General features: G+C 40.6%; 1 protein-coding gene across 2 annotated transcripts in view; it reads left to right on the top strand.

Annotated features, from left to right (window-relative positions):
• plce1 (phospholipase C, epsilon 1) overlaps positions 1–18021 on the top strand; it is an 82177-nt gene that overhangs the window by 1143 nt on the left and 63013 nt on the right. For both annotated transcript variants that reach the window (XM_034119360.1, XM_034119359.1), the window contains exons 2-5: positions 9239–9393; positions 10669–11300; positions 11999–12427; positions 12560–12769. In XM_034119360.1, coding sequence (XP_033975251.1) covers positions 10716–11300; positions 11999–12427; positions 12560–12769 — 1224 coding nt within the window. In that variant the 5' untranslated portion in view covers positions 9239–9393; positions 10669–10715. The remainder of the gene's footprint in view (positions 1–9238; positions 9394–10668; positions 11301–11998; positions 12428–12559; positions 12770–18021) is intronic.

The following is an 18021-nucleotide window of genomic DNA, read 5'->3' as shown; positions in this document are numbered from 1 at the left end:
AAAAAGGGCATATTATGTCGTTGGTGAAGAGGTGTGGTGATGTTTTGAAATGAATCTGTAGCAGATAGGGATGGGAGACCGGTTGTACTTGTTCATCCTCACTTCCAGGATCCTCGGTAGGTGCTACTCCTGACTTTGTCTTGATGACATCACCGTCTTTCAAGTGTCTTGTAATGTAGAGGAGTGTTAATTGTGGCCATAATTGACCTTTGACCTTCAAACATGTAGCAATTGTGGAATAGGACTACATGTTTCTCAAGTTACATGCTGCACTTTGTTTAAAAATGAAAGGTTTGGTTTAAGAGATATTCTCAATGCATTTCAATGTCAAATGTTAAGAATAATTTAAATACTGCATTGGATGGAATATGTACTGTAGTGTGTTGTAATTGCACATGCATGTGGGCACCTGCCTACCAACAAAACTAGGATCAACTCATAAAAACATTGCTCCATAGAACTACTCGCTGGTGGTCAAAACTTTAGGCTTTCTGGGAATGAAGTGACTAAAAAGAATGAATACTTATTATAAGCCTTGATTGTGGTTAGGCTAAGGCTTATATTCTGTGATTGCCAAAGGATTACATAAGTCTATTTGATTTTTAGCAAACCAGCAACAAGTATGTTGCACATCAAAACATGTTCAACTGATGGCCAAGGTTCACAATGAAAGTTTGCACCAGCGTCTTATACACAAGGCTCACCATTATTTCTACTGTCATGGTTCACTTTTGTTACGCCTCTTTCTGTTGTGATAGACCCACATTCACAAATACTGGCACTAATTCACACAGCTCAGATTTCTTTTTTCTTTTGAGCCATCTTTCAAGTGCAAATACACACCATTCACACTGTCAACGTCCAGCGTGAAGATACAGTCACCCCTTTTTGAGTCAGCCCTCTCCCTCTGTTGTTACACTAACAGATACTCACACCATAGAGCCCCTCTCTCCCTCTGTTTCTCCCTCTGCACTTTCCATTGGCGTCGCTCTCTGCCCTGCCCTCTAATCAAAGCCATATGTTCTCCAGGTCCCTCGCATGAAAAGTCTGTTCTGTTAGCAGCGTAACCAGGCTCTCACTTTGTTTCTGTCAGAGGTAGAATGTGTTGAAAATAAAAAGTAACCTGCAACAGATTGCATGCTGATCTTGCATCCTTTTAACTATCTTCTCTTAACTGTTTTGTCTCAGGAGCGATTGAAGTTGGAAATGGGAAGGCGGATACTTTATTTTGCTTAAATCCATCCATCCGTGTTGTTGTTTCATTATTTATGAGCTCTCCCAGTGGCTGGTTTGATAATATCTCCACGAATAGCCTTGATCTTCCTTGACACATCAGTGTTTCAGATGTTCAGGGTTTGTAGGTACATATCGCCTCTTCAGATCATTCTTTATTATAAAAAAAAAAAAAAAACATGCTGCCCAGGAGGTCTAAATAGGGATGCTATTTTTATGACTCATTTTGGGTCATTGATGTTAAAAAATCAATCTTCAAGTAAAACAAAAAATCTCTTGGAATTTTACAGGCCAGCAGATGGAAAGCAGTTTTCCCTGGGTTTGGTTCGACACTGGGTTTGGATCAATTTGAGCTCTTTGAATCGAGATGCACATGACTTCAGTTTTTATGAGTAGTTTTTCCCTTTATGTTTCTAAGCACATGAAGGTTTTCCTTACTTCCAAGCTGCACTATTTATTTATTTAATCTTTTATCTGAACAGGGACAGTGCACATTGATGAACACTTTAAACAAATAATGCTTCAAATGTAAATATGCCGGATTTTAGCTTTGAGCTAATTTCCATCCGTAGTCCCTCACATACAACATTTAAGAACATGACATTTGTAAACATAGCAAAAATAAATACATGATATGCCGAAAGAGCATGAGCTGCATATACAAGCATTAACCACATGGCAGTACAATATAGCAGCTATGACATATAAAGTGCAAGAGATGATACAAGAGCTACCTAAAGTGCAAGAGAGGATACCCCTGTGTTAAAGTGCATTTAAAACTATTGAGAGTGGGACAATCCTGTATCTCAGTTGGGAGGCTGTTCCAGAATGAGCTGCCTTTAATGGAGAGGACATTTTGTCCAAAAGTGGTCCGTCTTCGGTGGACTTCACAGTCTCCTCTGGTTTCTGACCTAGTGCAGCGTCCAGTGTCTTTTTTGTGTATGAATTCCCCTAAGGGAGGGCGGGGCCAGTCCATGTAAACATTTATAAAAAAAACCACATACTTTTAAAAGACTTAATCTGATCTCTCCTATCTGGGTCTTTGCACTGCATTCTAACATTTGTCAGTTCCTTTAAACTAGGACTAGTTTAAGGAATGTGATTCTATTGTAGTCATATGATGCGTCTGTTCTTCTCTGACCCCCTGTGTTAAAGAGAGGGGGGTCCTTTGCATAACAGAAGTGTTGGTATACTGAAGATTCAAAGAGAACTGTGCAGGATCTTCTTACTGGATTGTGGAGATTACTAGACCATGTTTTGTATCTAATATTCATATTCAAATTAATATTCTTCTTTAGTATTTACAAAACTCTAAATAATCCATTATTGTGCACTGTGATTTGGATAACTAACACAGAGCAGGGTGCATCATTGTAAAAATAATTCTTCTCAACTGGATACAATTGTCTATTTTAGTAGCTACTTCACTTTATTCCAGCTATATTATATAGTTGGTACATCATTTTTGTAAAGAGTGAAATATGTTGTCATTTACATTTTTTCAATAGCCAATCCAGTTAAACAAAGCTGACTTTTTTTAATTAAATAAGCACTTTTGAATAGGCATTTGCATTCATCACAGTCCTTATAACATCCAAGATCATAGCACTGAAGCATAGCAATGAACTTTTGGCAAAGTTAAGACGGATAGCAATACCAAGAAGTGCATCCCTAGTTGAGTTACGTTCTCTAACATTTGTAATAATATTCTTTCTACTGGATATGTTTTCCCTTATTTTTCCTTTTTGTGAGTCTTGTTACTTGACTCACTTCCTTGAGTTTCTCCCTTTTTAAACGGAATTCAAATTAGTTGTTTTTTGGCACTATCTTTACAGTAAAAGGAGTAACCGTTTGGCATCACCAAAGCATTTGTGCCTGAAAAAGAGAGTCTAATTGAAATCTGTGTTTTCTCTGCGTGACTGTTTCTCTGCAGTTGGGTGACATCATTTGGAGCGTCACTCTTTTGTACTCGCATGGCATGCTTTTTCTGCCCTTAACAACAGAAAAGGGGATTCCTTGTCTCCCTGACCTGCTTATTATGCTGCTGGAATGCTAAAGATCTAATGCTGAATCTTAGTGCAAAGTATTTAGTGGGGTTTTTTGGAGGCTCAGGAGATTAAGTGGCATTTCAGCTCAGTTTGAAACCACCTCTTATTTCTCCCTTTTACATTTTCCGTGCCATTTACTGGCTCTTATATTCTATATCCACTGACTGTATAGTACCAATGGAAGCTTAAAAAGTAATAAAGCATGAAGGTTGTTACCAGTAATTCATTGTGCTGCTTTCTCACTGATTGTGCTTTACTTACTGCAATCCATCTGAAATGGGACATAATCACATACCAGGCCATGAGTCATTGTTTGGATGAGTCGTGAAATAATCCCTCATGAATGAACTTGGGTAAAAAGGCTTTTATGTGAGCATGAGGGCCTCCTGTTGAGGGGACAAACAATCATTCGGGATGGGTTCCAAAACAGTTCTGGGCACAAACTCATCAAAACAAATTGTTACTTATTTTAATTGACTAGCCATGAATGAGAGGTTGTGACATAAGGGACTTCAGTCTTTAAATCTGTAATTGGTTGTTTTGTTCACTATGGTCGGCTTTCAATCTTTATCTTTTACATTAACATTCCTAGATCAGCGGTTGCGTTACTGTAAAGAAACATGTCTTGCATTCTGCATGTCGCTGATGTATTTCGGAGACAACATATTCTTGAATTTTATACCAGCAGATTTGCCAGTTATTGTTGTCCGAGTATAGTCCCATTTAGCTAAAACAACAGCTGCCACAAAATGGATGTGACCCAACCGATAAATATTGTGCGTTCGTTGGCAATCAACAATGCAAATATTGTCCGATAATACTGATGTTAGGACTTTACAACCATTACACAATTTTACCACCTTGCCGTCTCATCTTAATTCATTGTTAGTTGATGGGAATCCCCACTTTAAAGTAACGAATGGTGCCAGTGCACTGCCCTTTTTATGACTGAACAAAGGTCATACAGTAAAACACAATTGTTTAATTCTTTGTGATTGATAATTTTACTATAGAGATGTGAGATTTACTCAAAGTCACTGATAACATTTTAGAACCACATTGAACTAAAACTAGCCCTGTACTGTATGTGAAATCAAAATGAGTATTACTGTACATGGTGTAAGTCCCTAAAGCAATTATTCTGTAAATTACATTTGAACTGATGTAAGGGCAGTTGGGAAATACCCCCTTTGAGATAAATGAGTGAACAACTGAAACACACCCACAAAGACAAAGAAAAAGCAGTTTGTTGCTAACCATCTGATCCTGATTATGTTTGTTCAGCACTGTCAGAGGTGCTGAGATCATCTCTTGCTTTCATTAACATGTGCTACACTTTATTGCTGCACGGAATATGTTGGTAGTACCTAACAGTTTTTCTTTAAAGCAAGATGAGACAACTGTCTGCCCTTATTTTATCTGGGTCTTTCCAGTGATGCAGCTGATCTCACAGTTTTCCTTGACTGTTCTATTAATGTATACAAGTTTAAACAAGTTTACAAGCCCACGTTCAAATCCTAGCAACCTGACTGGCATAACATGATTTAACATACCCCCCTTCTCAACTGTTATCTTTCTATGTACTTGTTTGTTTTACAGATACAATCATAAAGGTCTAACTTGTAAATAGTGATTGTAAGAAGTACTTGTAGGGAGATTTTGTTAGCTCTGGACCAAAGCAGGTTAGCTTTGTTTCAAGTCTTTATGCTAAGCTAACTGCCTGCTGTGTTTACCTAACAGAAATGACAGTTATACATATATTCTCATTTTACTCTTTCAGGAAAAATAACCTAAGTGTATCTTTTAGAATGTTAAACCAAAGCTGTCATATTTGGAAATCATAACCACTCTCTTTTATTTATTCCATCATAGATATGCAGTGTCATTTATGACAGAAACTCCTCACAAATATTTCATAAAATGAAATAGTTATATGTGTGTCACTGCAATCCTTTATGTGCTGTAGCCGTCAGTCAGATGACTGTCAAGATTAAAGTTTTATCTCGACAAACTTGAAAAACACATTCTGATTGCTGAACTCGTGCTGAAGTGTGTGGAAGGCCTATCCCTAATGTCTGTCTGTCTATCTCTCTTACTCACTCTCTTTCATTTGTAAACAAAACAACGTGATTGTGAAACCGGATTCACCTGGAATACCTGGAGCATAACATTTACGGGACTTTTAGGCTTAGTGGTTACATTAATGTAAGTATTGTCATGCAAATATTCTTATTATCTAAAGATATTATATACCTAAGTATAGTACTTGTCTGGTATTATGAGTGCCATCTGCTAGTCTTATTCTATATAATACAACTAGTGAAGTAGAAGTGATAGAGGGTTTTCTTGGTCAGTGCACTTGCCACTCTGTGTGACCTCGTTCCCATTTGTGTGTGTGTGTCTGTCTGTGTTTTTAGCCCAAGGCTGAGATTTAGCCTGAGAGCCCTTTGATTTCCCGGCCGGGGTCGCAGTTCAGCCGATAACAAGGGTTACTTTGATCTCCGTTTTGTGGGTGTTTGTTGTTGTTTTGAGGCTTTAACAAGTAAGATTGAATAAATATCTTTTATTATTAGCAGTTATTTACTCTGTATACATTAATGTCATCTTTTTGGATGATCACATAACTGGTCTGTTATGGTTGTGGTGATAAATGTGATCTGTCATCTTTTTTTAAACAGCCATGTATTAAGTATAACGATTATATAAACGTCTGTAGCACATCCACAGCAAACCTTAAAGTCCACATGCTTCCACTTTAAGTTACCAGAGTGTGGAAACGCTATCCTGTTGCTAATTTCAGAGTGATTTTAATTTAGCTTGATGGCAAACACAGCTGCTGATCATGCCCCTGGGCGCATGGCTTCAGGATTTAAAGCTACAGTATGAAACTTCTCGTCGGGAGTTGACAAACGGTTAGTAGTCCTGCCCTCCTGACCCATAATTGGACAGGTTCATGCCCGAACATGTCATGTGTCAGTTTGTTTCCTCAAATGACATCAGCTGACGTGACAGCTAACACCTGTCCAGCGGCATTACATTAGCTGAAGCAGCAGATGGTTTCACAGATGGCTCCGAAATAAAAACATCCATGTTTTTAATTACGTCCTGTCAGCATATTTAGTTGTACTTGAGTTATAATTTCATTTCTCATTGCTCCTCCCTAATGTAGTTGTTGTTACTTGCATGGGTTACAATTGCTAATCTCTCTTTCATACTACACACAAGCAGGCAGGTTGGTGCCTATCACAAATTTAGGATATAGAATAAAGAGATGTACACACAGCACACAAGGTGGAATATTATTATACTATAGTTTTTTTTAGATATTAAAATCCATATGTTAGGTTTTCATATCCAGCAGATATAAACACAGGGACTAGGATATATTTTACTCTTTTCATATCTCACATATTCTTTCTTGCCAACCTTGTATACATCTGGTTTGACCGGTTAGTCGACAGTGACACATCAGCTGAGATTCTTTCTGTTATGGATCTGTGTGGGCTCTCACCACAGTGAAGAACAGAGTACTCAATAAGTGTAATACACAGCAATGTAATGTAAAGAAGAAGTCATCTGAAATGATTGTTGATAACTAGCTGATGAACCCATGGCCTTCTGAAAAGCTTAGATAAAAAGATGAGCTAAGCTGCAGTGCAGACTTTTTCCTCCAAAATCAGAGGTGAAGATTTTCATATTTTATCTAAGGTGTTGTGAGAAACTATAATGACCATATCGGTGGGTCAAATTCTTCAGATATCTACTTTTAGATCTGCAGTGTAGCTTCAGACAAGCTGCTCCCACAAGTTTCTGTTTCAGTAAGAATAATAATAATAATAATTGCATTGGGAAATGTTTTCAGATTATTACATTTTAATTGGTAAGAATGAATTTGAATACAAATGTTTTCGCAACCTATTTTCCCATCAAGTCGTTTTTTGTCATGCAAAATAAGGTATTTTTTATCAGCTCCATTACATGTATTAATAAAGCCCACTTTGTGTAGCCAACAGCTCTACTCCAAAATCATTTTTTTACTAGACGTTAATAAGGTTCTGGGAAATGCTGAATCTTTTCCCGTCTCCTATTACTTCTTTAGTGTTCCACAGAAATACCAGTAAAAGAAAAATGATACCTAGTGATCAATTCAGGTTTGTTTTGTTTATAACTTATAAGTCCTGCCAGTAGTGTAGCGCCAGATTCAGTCGTAGAAAATGAGCTAAACTCAAAACAGTCGCATCTCTAAATCTCATCAGTGTTTTAGCTATAAAACCAGTGCCTCTCCTAAAGGCTACAGCTCAGCTGCAAGAGCTTCAGAGGAAGTGGTATGTTGTAATGTGACTGTGAGCTCATGAATGGAGCACTTGTCTGTTTCATCCCTTTGGGTGAGGTTCTGTCTGTGTGAATGTAGCACTGAACCTTGAAGAGAGGCAGCAGACATTCAACACAGACACCTTAAAATATGTGTGGGGGTGGAGCACAAGAGTACTTTGACTGCATGATTTACCAGGGATCAATGAGTTTGTATTTGTCTTTCTCTCCCTCACATAATTGTAGCTGGTCCGTCCTCTCTGGGTCGGCCCTGCATTCCTACGATGGCCCACTATTTTTGTGGGCTGTGGTCGCTCTAATTATGAGGTTTCAGGCACTAGTTTTTTTGGATTTATACATCCCTGGCCACGGTTTATATACACACAGAACCACACAATTAGTATGCATGCATGTTGTGGGTGGTTTTGTGAGTGTGTCAATTATGGATGTATTTCATGCAAGCAGAACAATTAATCTCTACCCAGTTCAGATGTGTATACGTTCAATAGATTCATTTTCCTCTTCTTAGATATTGGCTAAAAGACTCAGTTTGATTAACCAGCTACTACAAACGGGCTGCTCAGTTTCATAGGCATCATTCCTTTTTCTCTTTTCCAAGAGTCTTGTATTTCCAATACTTCTGGACAATACCAAAATAAACATCAGTTTGTGAGAATTGTAGTCAAAGACCTTGACAACAAGTGTTGATGGCGTTGAAGGAGGAGGGACGTTTAGGGCAGTATAAATGTTTAATTGTATAAAGTTTGTACTTGTTTTGTAGAATTGCAAACTCAAAACATATTGGTGTATACACCACTAATAACATTTTATGCAGTTATTGACAGTAGATGGTAGAGAGATAACAGGAAGCAATGGGAGAGAGAGAGGATGGGGAGTGACATGCCACAACATTTCCCGGTCAAATATTAGTCTATGACAAAGGTTCAATATTCTTAATTATTATTGTCAGCCACCGGGTTCGACCTGTTTTGAAGTAATTTAATCTTGACATCACATTATCTATCACATCATGGAGAGCTGTCATTTTGATATATCTGATGGATTGCATCAATCAAATAAAGGTTCTTCCTATTATCCAGAAAATGTAAATCTGTGATGATAGGTTAATGTGGGATATTGGGCTATTTCTCCAAAACACAACACTACTTCATAATTAAATGTAACCTCTGAGAGGTCATAGTCCAGACAAACTCATTGTAGGGAGTACCAAGCACATAACACCTCCTCCAAATCATATTTCATCTCAGGAAATGGGGCTGAATGTACTGTTTATACTTTTGTTCTTATTGCCCCAAATAGATGGTAGTTTTTGTTATTTCAGTTGTTTCCGTCACAATGGCTCACACTCTGTGCGGTGATTCTGTTGAATAGTTATAGATAAGAAAGCTGATGTGATGAAAGAAGATAAATGAGAAAAAAAATGTGATCTTCTAAAAGTGGTAAAACAAAATCGTGTGTTTTTTTCTTTTTTTCGTGTTTCCTCTTGTACTCAGTCTTGAACCTTTTTTCTCTGTCTTGAAAGAGAGTTCAAACATTTAGTGTGAATTTATCATACAATGGAAATCATTTGTGAATATTGATTTACCCGTGCTCTATCTTTTTCCGTCTGTCTTTTTTTCTCTCAGGGCCTACAAGTGGATAACTATGTCAGAGATACAGAACCAACCAGGTCTAGTGCACAAAGGCACACACATGGCCCCGTGAGCTGCGACTGTGAACCGCGCTATCAAGGAAAATCCTCGATCCCCCAGGGTTACCTCCGAGGGTTCTCTATCTGCCGGTTTGTACAGCTGCCCAAGCTTCTGTTTCTACCGAAAACACACACAAAGCAAACTCTGTACGGACAGGGTCTTAGTCACTCAGGAAATCAATGCGAGCTGAAGTTATCATGCCACAGCCAGCAGGCCTTTGACCATGATAACACACTTAAATCGTAAAAGAACAGAAGCAGAAGAAGCTTGTTGAGTAGCATGACCTGAAGTGGATATCTCTCATTAGCTTAGTAAGTATTTGGGACAGAACTAGAAGATAGTGGTAATATGTAATCAATCATTTTGTGAAGCCGCAGCAGAGAAATGTGCTTTAACCAGTTAAGCCCCGAGCCTCTGTTTCGAAAATGACATTCCCAGAACAATTGACTATAACTTCACTTCTAAAAGGGGTAAATGAATAATCTTTTTTCTCAAAGCAATGATAAACCTGTGAGTTGGATGTAGAAAAGTCAGAATCAATATAGAATTTTTTTATTTTAAAGTCAATTCAGATTGAACATAGTATCCCTGTATCAAGATTGATGCAAAAATAAGTGACATTTGACCTTTTTAGAGAGATTTAGAAAAGAAAACCCACTTCTGGGGTCATTTGGGTGCATTTTCCATATGTCTGGCCCCCCTCGGTCGATTTTCGATGATTGACACCTCTTTTGAACCGTTAGAGCCAATAGAATCGAGGGGAAGTTCTTAAAATCCATCTAAACATTACCCATTGGTGAATGAGTGATGCGTAGCCAGAATGCCCAAAACCGGAAGCTGGTAGCAGCTAATATGAAATCTCCGTTATTGACATAAAAATGTAATGATGGATTATCAGTAATCATTTCAAAGTGACAGACACATTGGATTAACCTATGGATTAACCTTCAGCAGCGTTTTTATTGTTTTAATGCCATTGAACACAACTTTTGAGCCCGGTACCGGGGGCATGGGGCTTAACTGGTTAATGCCCCCGAGATTAAACACTGTTGACATTTTTGAATAGTGAGCCAACTCTCCATTCAGGGAAAACTCACTATCATTAGTCATCTAGACCCTTTGAGTTATAAACGTGCCATCTTTCACAATGTATGGGTTTTGAAGTCTGCAAATTAAATTTCCTCTACAAATGTAATTTCCTCTTGCTGCTGTAAAGACCCACTAATTGAGATGTAAGACGTTGCTTCCCAAATGTTTCAATTAAGAAAGTCTGAGAGAAATGTATTGGTTGTGATTGTTAATGCTATAATGTTAGATTCCTCTTGCTCAACTGCAATTAACAGCAACGTGTTACTTATTTCCAGAGCTGCAGCAAAACAAAGAATAAGGTAGGACTCTGCAGGGAGACGCGATGGCTACCGAAGAAAATCAAGCCCAGCTTGGGTCTGTAGTCCTGGCTCAGCGTGCTTCACCTCCATCCTCTGGCAGCAGACCGAACAGAGAAACCAGACATGACAGTCAGGAAGTATGGCGATACTCTGACCAATCGTGGAATTCAAAACAGCGAAGCAGCCCTTCCCTCCTCTTTTATCGGAAGTTGTCGTGTGACAGTGAGAAAGGGCCAATTTTGGACAAGGAATACGACTGTCTGGACTACAGCTCAAAACTCCAGCCGTCAGCTGGCAAGAGAATTGAAGGAGTAACTAACACGGTTCCTCCGATACCTGGGAACAGTTCAGAGGGATCTCCGTGCCAGCTGGACACCTCTGGAGAGGGTGTGGATGCGGCAGGAACAGAACTGGCAGAACGGGCTCCTGCCCCCTGTCTAGCCTCCACACAGGTCCAAAACATCTATTGTTGCCACAGCCCCAGATCCAGTCCTAACCCCAGCTCCAGCCCCGTTCAGAGCCCTCGCCTCTGCCACAGCCCCTCGCAGCACCACCGGAGACACGTCCGCCGCAGCAGCCTGCCGGTGTCTATGCTGGCATTCAACAAGGTAATAATGAAGGCAGCCGCTAGTCCTGGTAAACTGCAAATTGTATGTATACACTTAGCTGCTGCAATAAGACTGTTATGTGTCATATTTGCTTGGACTGTACAATATTGCAAAACGTTTTACATTGCCCAATTTTTGGGAATATATATATAATAATCTACATTTTAATTAATTCTTTTACTTTTTATTTTTTCACAGACATAACATAAATAGGACATACATGGAGATGCTTACATAACTGCACCTGTTGTACATCAGGGTTAATCATTCATGCCCTCCTTGGACACCAAAAGGACATACAATTCTTGATGCTATCGATTTTCATATTGTGCAAACATTATCAACATATTACAGACATTATCACTCCCACTCATCAACAAAATGATCGCACAATACCCGAGTAATCTACATTTTTAAGGATGCATTTTAAAGTTTTTAATACTGAAATCTAGTGCACTTTGAGAATCGTGCTGGTTTTGCTTTTCTATCAAGCATAAAAAAGGCTTAGTTATTTTGACAAACATCGCATGTCCTGCTTTGTGATCGCAATGTTTCGCAGAGATTTTTAAATGTTTTGACTTATCACAATGTAAATGTGTTAATTTAATGATTTACCTCATTAGATAGACCATTCAAGCTAATGCTAATTTAGCTTAACTAAAAAAATATCAATTAATTTACCATGTTTCTGCTTCCAGATGTCACCCTACCTCTCAACCCGGTGCACTCCCTCCAGTGAACCCAGCTCTTTAGCGTCCTCACCTTGTAATTCCCCCCTCCCCAAACACTGGCAGCATCATCAGAATGGACATACCCACCAGCACCGGCTCAAAGATGGCTACTCCAGTCTAGAGAGGCTCAACAGAAAGCCCAGGGTGGACAAATACTCCCTGGAGAAACTATTTCTAAGACGAGCATCTCTAGAAACTAAGAGGACGACCTTGAGGAACGACGAGAGGTCACCCTCAGGAGTGACCAGAGACTGCAGCGGGGGCAGCAGCAGCAGCAGTGAGGAGGAGGAGGAGGAGGAGGATGAAGAGGGTCTTTTGGATAACTCGGAGTTTATCAGGAACCGTAAAGAGCGTTCCACTCTCCTAGTGAGGCGCTTCTGCAAGAATAATATAAAGGTATTTACACACAACATTCTTTTTTCTATAGACTTGATACCTTGTCTCCCCCTTGACAAAGGTTTGAGGCATTTTGAAATACTTTACTGTCCATATACTAATAATACAACATAAAACTATTCTTTCCATAAGGTGACCAAGTCAGTGTGTACTGGAACCAGAGCCATCGTCAGGACGCTTCCATCAGGACGCATCTCAGAGGAGGTCTGGGACGTGGTTTTTACTCACCGGATATGGAAACCCAGCAAGAAGGATTTGTGGCCAATCTTAACTCGTGGTATGGAAGAAGAGTTCAGAGTCTGCAGGGAGATACTACGTTTTGTTGGAGTTAAGCTACAACAGGTAAGAAAATGAAAAACACATTTTGTAAGATGTTTTTAATACAGATGTATAATAGAGTGAGGCAGGAATGAGTCCTGAACCCAGGAATTAGTTTTCGCATCTTCTGGGTTCCCTTAAGTCTCAAAGTCAGTGATTAATGAGTTTTTTGGTTAGAGGCCTGACATAAGGTCTGTGATTAATATATATATATTGGCAAGAAAATATACAAGAGATTGTACAGTGCAATCAGAGAGATACAGTATGTCCACGTTTTTGATCAAGTCCACGAATCCAGTCTTTGTCAAGTCTGTCACCACCTTCGCGCAGCTGCTGGCGCCACTTCGTCCGGTCCTCCGCCAGCCTCTCCCTGTTGTCCGTCGCAATGTCCAGGGCCTTTATGTCACGCTTTACGACATCCTTGAAGCGCAGCAGTGGTCGTCCTCTGCCTCTGGAACCATCGCTCAGCTCGCTGTATAAGATGTCCTTTGGCAGGCGGCCATCTGGCATTCTGCGAAGGTGACCGAGCCACCGAAGCCTCCTGACCTTCAGTGTTTGGAACATTGACTTGCTGCCCGTGCGCGCCAGCACCGCCTCGTTCGTGACCTTGTCCCGCCATGTGATCCCGAGAATGTTGCGCAGGCACCGCATGTGGAAAGCATTTAGCTCTCTTTCGTGCCGCGCGTAAGTTGACCACGCCTCGGAACCATACAGCAGGACGCTGACCACGCAACATTGGTAGATACGTGTCTTAGTGCGCTCGGTGAGGTATTTGTTGCTACAGGCTCTTGAGCGCAAACGACTGAAAGACGTTGCGGCTTTGCCGATACCAGTCTGGATCTCCTTAACTAACGACAGGTCACTGCTGATTGTTGAACCAAGATATGTGAACTGGTCAACGGTCTCCAGCACATGCTCGTTCACCATTACCGGTGACGCTGCGCTTCCTGCTTGGTGCATAACAACTGTCTTTTTGATGTTGATGATCAGTGCAAATTCAGAGCATGCTGCACTGAATCTGTCCATCATGCGATGTAGACCAGCTGCGCTGTGAGACACCAGAGCTGCGTCGTCCGTGAATAAGCAAGACGCCTGCCAGGCTGTCGTAGAACTGGTCCTTGACCGCAGCTTCACTCGGCAGTGTGGGGGCGTAGGCACCAGAGTTCCCGTTAGCCGGTAATTACCGGACTATGACCGGTAAAATATGCTGAAGACCGGCAAATCTAAATCTCTCTGGTCAAAATAATTTCCCTTTAGCACAATACCGCATCAGTTGCGCCACTTATGTGACAGACAAGAATAGTATGTGACAGACAAGAATAGTCAATTCTAATGTCTAACATTTAATGTGGAGAAAGAGTGTCCTGTATGGGTTGATTGTGCGTTGATCTGTTGGTAATGCCTCGGGGTTCCGGTGGGCATGTAAACAAATGCATAATGCTGCGCTATACTTTGCGGCCTCACCCGGTTGCATAGCAACGCTTATTGTTTAGGTGTCTTTTAATAAGCAGGTAGTCATATCATTAGCTAGAACTAGCTAGATCTGATCGATATGGACATAAACGCGAGTGAAGTCTAATCTGACGGGAGAGAGAGATCAGCTGCTGCTGACGAGTCGACACCCAGCTCTGCATGATCATCTGCAGCGGTGAGCAGAGCAAAACACACACTTCAGGTTAGAATATCACGTAGCTATTTTAATTACCTCTCAAACTACCTAAACTAGTTATAGATATGTTTAGTTTTACTGTCGGGTCAATCATTACTGGATCCGCGAGCTGCATGATACTGACGGGCTGTCAGGAGAGGGAGAGAGAGCGCTCCGTTTATTATTCCCGTGTTATAAGTTACTGTACACTTTTGCATAATGTAGTTAATCTACTAGAATTAGTTTGTTTAATATCAAATCATATCAATTTGTTTAAAAGCTCAATAAATAAGAAGACCTTTGACCGGCACTTTTCTCATTTTGTCCGGAAGATTTAAACTTTAACGGACATGTTGACCGGCAAAAAAATATTCTAACGGGAACTCTGGTAGGCACATATCAGATGTATTGGGCTGGCAGATTGCTAGAGCGTCAGGGAAATGATCCTGTCTGACACACCGACAGGAGTGTCAAACTCTTGCACCAGCTTGTTGGACACTGCAAAGCCTACGCCGTGTGTGCGGTGTTCATCTTTGGCTTTTCCCATCCAGAAGAAAGTGTAGTTTTTTGCTCTTTGATAGAACCAGACTTGGCTAGTCTGGTTTCCTGTAGCGTGGCGACGTCGACTGCAAGCTTGGCCAGCTCCCGGTCGATCAGTGCTGTTTTGCGTGTTGCGCCTTGTCTTTGTACGTTGCAGTCTGGATCCGCAGTGAATCTCGGACACATGGTACAAACATTCCAGCTTCCCAGCCGGAGATGTACATTTAAATTAAAATTTGAATTCCGCTCTTTATTACGGTTTAGAGTTTTTCTTTGATTGGTAGGTGAGATTTTAACGTCCATGCTTGCTGCGACCACCCCATCGAAGCAATAGACGTGGCAGGTCAGAACCGACCAGGGGCTGCCTGGCTTGAGGCGGGCAGTAGATGACCATTGGGGCACGATGACCCCTCCCACCGACGCAGAGGACCCGTGGCGCTCCGTCTTACGCCAATCTGACTGGAGCTTATAACCCGTAGACTGTTGCTCTGCCGTGTTGTTTCCCCAGCGCCTTTACGACGCCGCGATGAAGTGTCCTCTCCATTGCACTTGCTCGGGCGGGAATGAGGGCTCCAGCGTTACCCAAGCTGCAGGAACCACACTTGGCCTCCACTGGCAGGACTCCAAGGAAAGACAGAGGTCAATACGTTGGCGCCAGCATTGGATGCAGGAGATGGCCGTTGGCTCACTAATTCTCATTCTGTGATTAATACAAGCCCAAAATATGTCAGTAAATACCCCATTGGTGAATATCTTTAAAAAAGAAGGTTGCTAACAAGTGACTAAATAAGACTACTAAACGTAATGGCGCATAACACGGGTCTGCCTTTAAGTTGCGGTGGTGACGGGAACTCATGCGACCATAATGTGATGTACTACTATAAAAGTGGTTTTAATATGTGAGAATGATATTGCTGTACAAAAATTGTAAGTATCAGTTTGCCACAGTGCTTATTTGTTTTGCAATATTCCAAAATGCAAAGGGAAATTCCCATTGTTTTTGTCGATGGAGCCCCTGAAATGCTAACTTGCTGTTCACTGTACAACAATAAGTCATCACTACACCACTCTATAGAAGCATTCCATATTTCAAGGACTCTAAACAAGCTGTAAAAGTGTTCACAAAGGTAGATTAAGGACATCAATGCAGTGAAGTTCAGGCACTGGGTGGTTTATATTTCACACCCAGGCTACTGTTAACTCGCTCCATTAAAAACGAGAAACAATACTGTTGCAAAACAATATATATAAATGATGCGTGTGTTTATCAGCACAATTAAACATGGTTTTCCACAATCACCCTAATCCAAGGGTTATTAAGGTTGCCTTTTTAAGAGTTTAGGAAATATGTTGGAGTGGGAGTCATTCAATCATGACTGTTTCTCCTCCAGCTATAATGTGCTTTTTCTTTAAGTGCTTTAAATGATGTGAATTTTCCACTGATGATAAGGCTTTGGGTTTTAAAATGTGGTTTGCTGTTCAAGCTCTCTTTTCTCTGCCACAAGTAAAGTGCAGTACTTCTCTGTAGTGGCACAGAGTATTTATGACAAGATTGATTCCTTCTCCAATGAAAGATGATTGTTGTTGGCTTTCTCTTTTCACTATTTGGGTTGAAACGTTATGCCTGTTATGCATGAGGGATGAATCATTTGTTCAAGGGATATGTTAATAGACCAACACACACATCCTGAAAAAATGCATACACACAGGCTCTTTGTTCGGAGAAGGCCCCTGCTGCGGAAAAATGATTTATTCTCTGTTAGTTCTGCTCCCTATATTACTGACAGGCTGAATGACTGAGCCTTCTGTGTGTGTGAGTGTGTTTAAATGGACTGAGCAGAGTTGGCATCTGCATTAAAGTTATGGCCTTGGAAATTGGAGAGAAGGCAAGACAGAGTGAGGGAGGAAAAGAGAGCGAGTGAGACGGAGAGGAGACCCAGGTCATTGCTCTATTATGATTGTTACAAACATGAAAACCTCTCGCAGGAGCTGTTCAGCTTCACCTTGGCAGCCACAATTCAAAGAAAATACAGCTATTTCTTATTTGTCTTGAGTCAGGCTTTTCAACCTGAGAGGTGCAAACATCATGATATTCTATAAAGACTTGGAATCAGCAGCGTCACACAGGAAACTCTCCTGTTGTTTTTTGGTTATCTTCTCCCTCCTCTTCCTGTAAGCACTCTAAAAAACACGAGACTGAACCCTGCCTTGATGCATTCGAAACAGAATCACATAAGCGCAAAATGTATTATATTGTTATGCCAAGTAGCCTATTTAATTTATTTTGAACTTTTGTGTAACCATTGCCGCATTGCGGTAGTTTAAATTCCACTCCAACAGAAACATTTAGTTTTTACGCTGGCACTTGACTGTGCATAATGTTCCACTTTTGTATGATGGTTTTCTGACATGTGTATGCATGTGGGTGCATAAATGCATGGATATGCAATTGTGTTTTTTATGGGTTCATGCATAGCCACAACAGAGCCGAGCATTGTCTAAAGTTTCTGGTGTGCGGACGGGGGCTTGTACACTCAAGCCATACAAACACACACTCACACTCATGCTCATGCATCCAGTGTAATTTCTGACTCCGCCAAAGTGTTTTTATGAGTCCTTTGTGGTCGTAGAAATACGGGCCAAGTTAAGTCCAGGCAGAGCTGCTTTAATAATGAGCCTATTGAAAATGGGGGAGTTGCCAGCACTTCCCTTGTCAAAACACCATCTGAGCTACTCCTGTTAGGGGTCACCAGAGAAAACTCTGAGAACACTGAGGGCAGTGAATAAGGAGAGTTGTAGCCGAGCTGTCATCAAGATCGTAAAATGTATGATAAAGTAGGAATGCCTGTGACAAACAAATGTGTATCGTGCAGGCATAAAGAAACACATTCCTTCTATTTTCTGTACATTTTATTAGATGGCATGCAGCAGAGGGAGAAGTACAATTGGAAAATGAAAGTATACGACATTTGAGTTAACATTCTTTAACATAGTGTGTTTCTTTTCATCCAAAACCCTCTGCTCACGCGATAATAAATAGGTTGGGATAATATGTATGCAGTATTCAACACACAAACATTGTAAATTG

Source organism: Trematomus bernacchii, unplaced genomic scaffold (genome assembly GCF_902827165.1).
Source record: "Trematomus bernacchii unplaced genomic scaffold, fTreBer1.1, whole genome shotgun sequence".
NCBI lineage: Eukaryota > Metazoa > Chordata > Actinopteri > Perciformes > Nototheniidae > Trematomus > Trematomus bernacchii.
The sequence above is the reverse complement of the archived record's forward strand: the minus strand, read 5'-3'. Positions and strand labels throughout refer to the sequence as shown.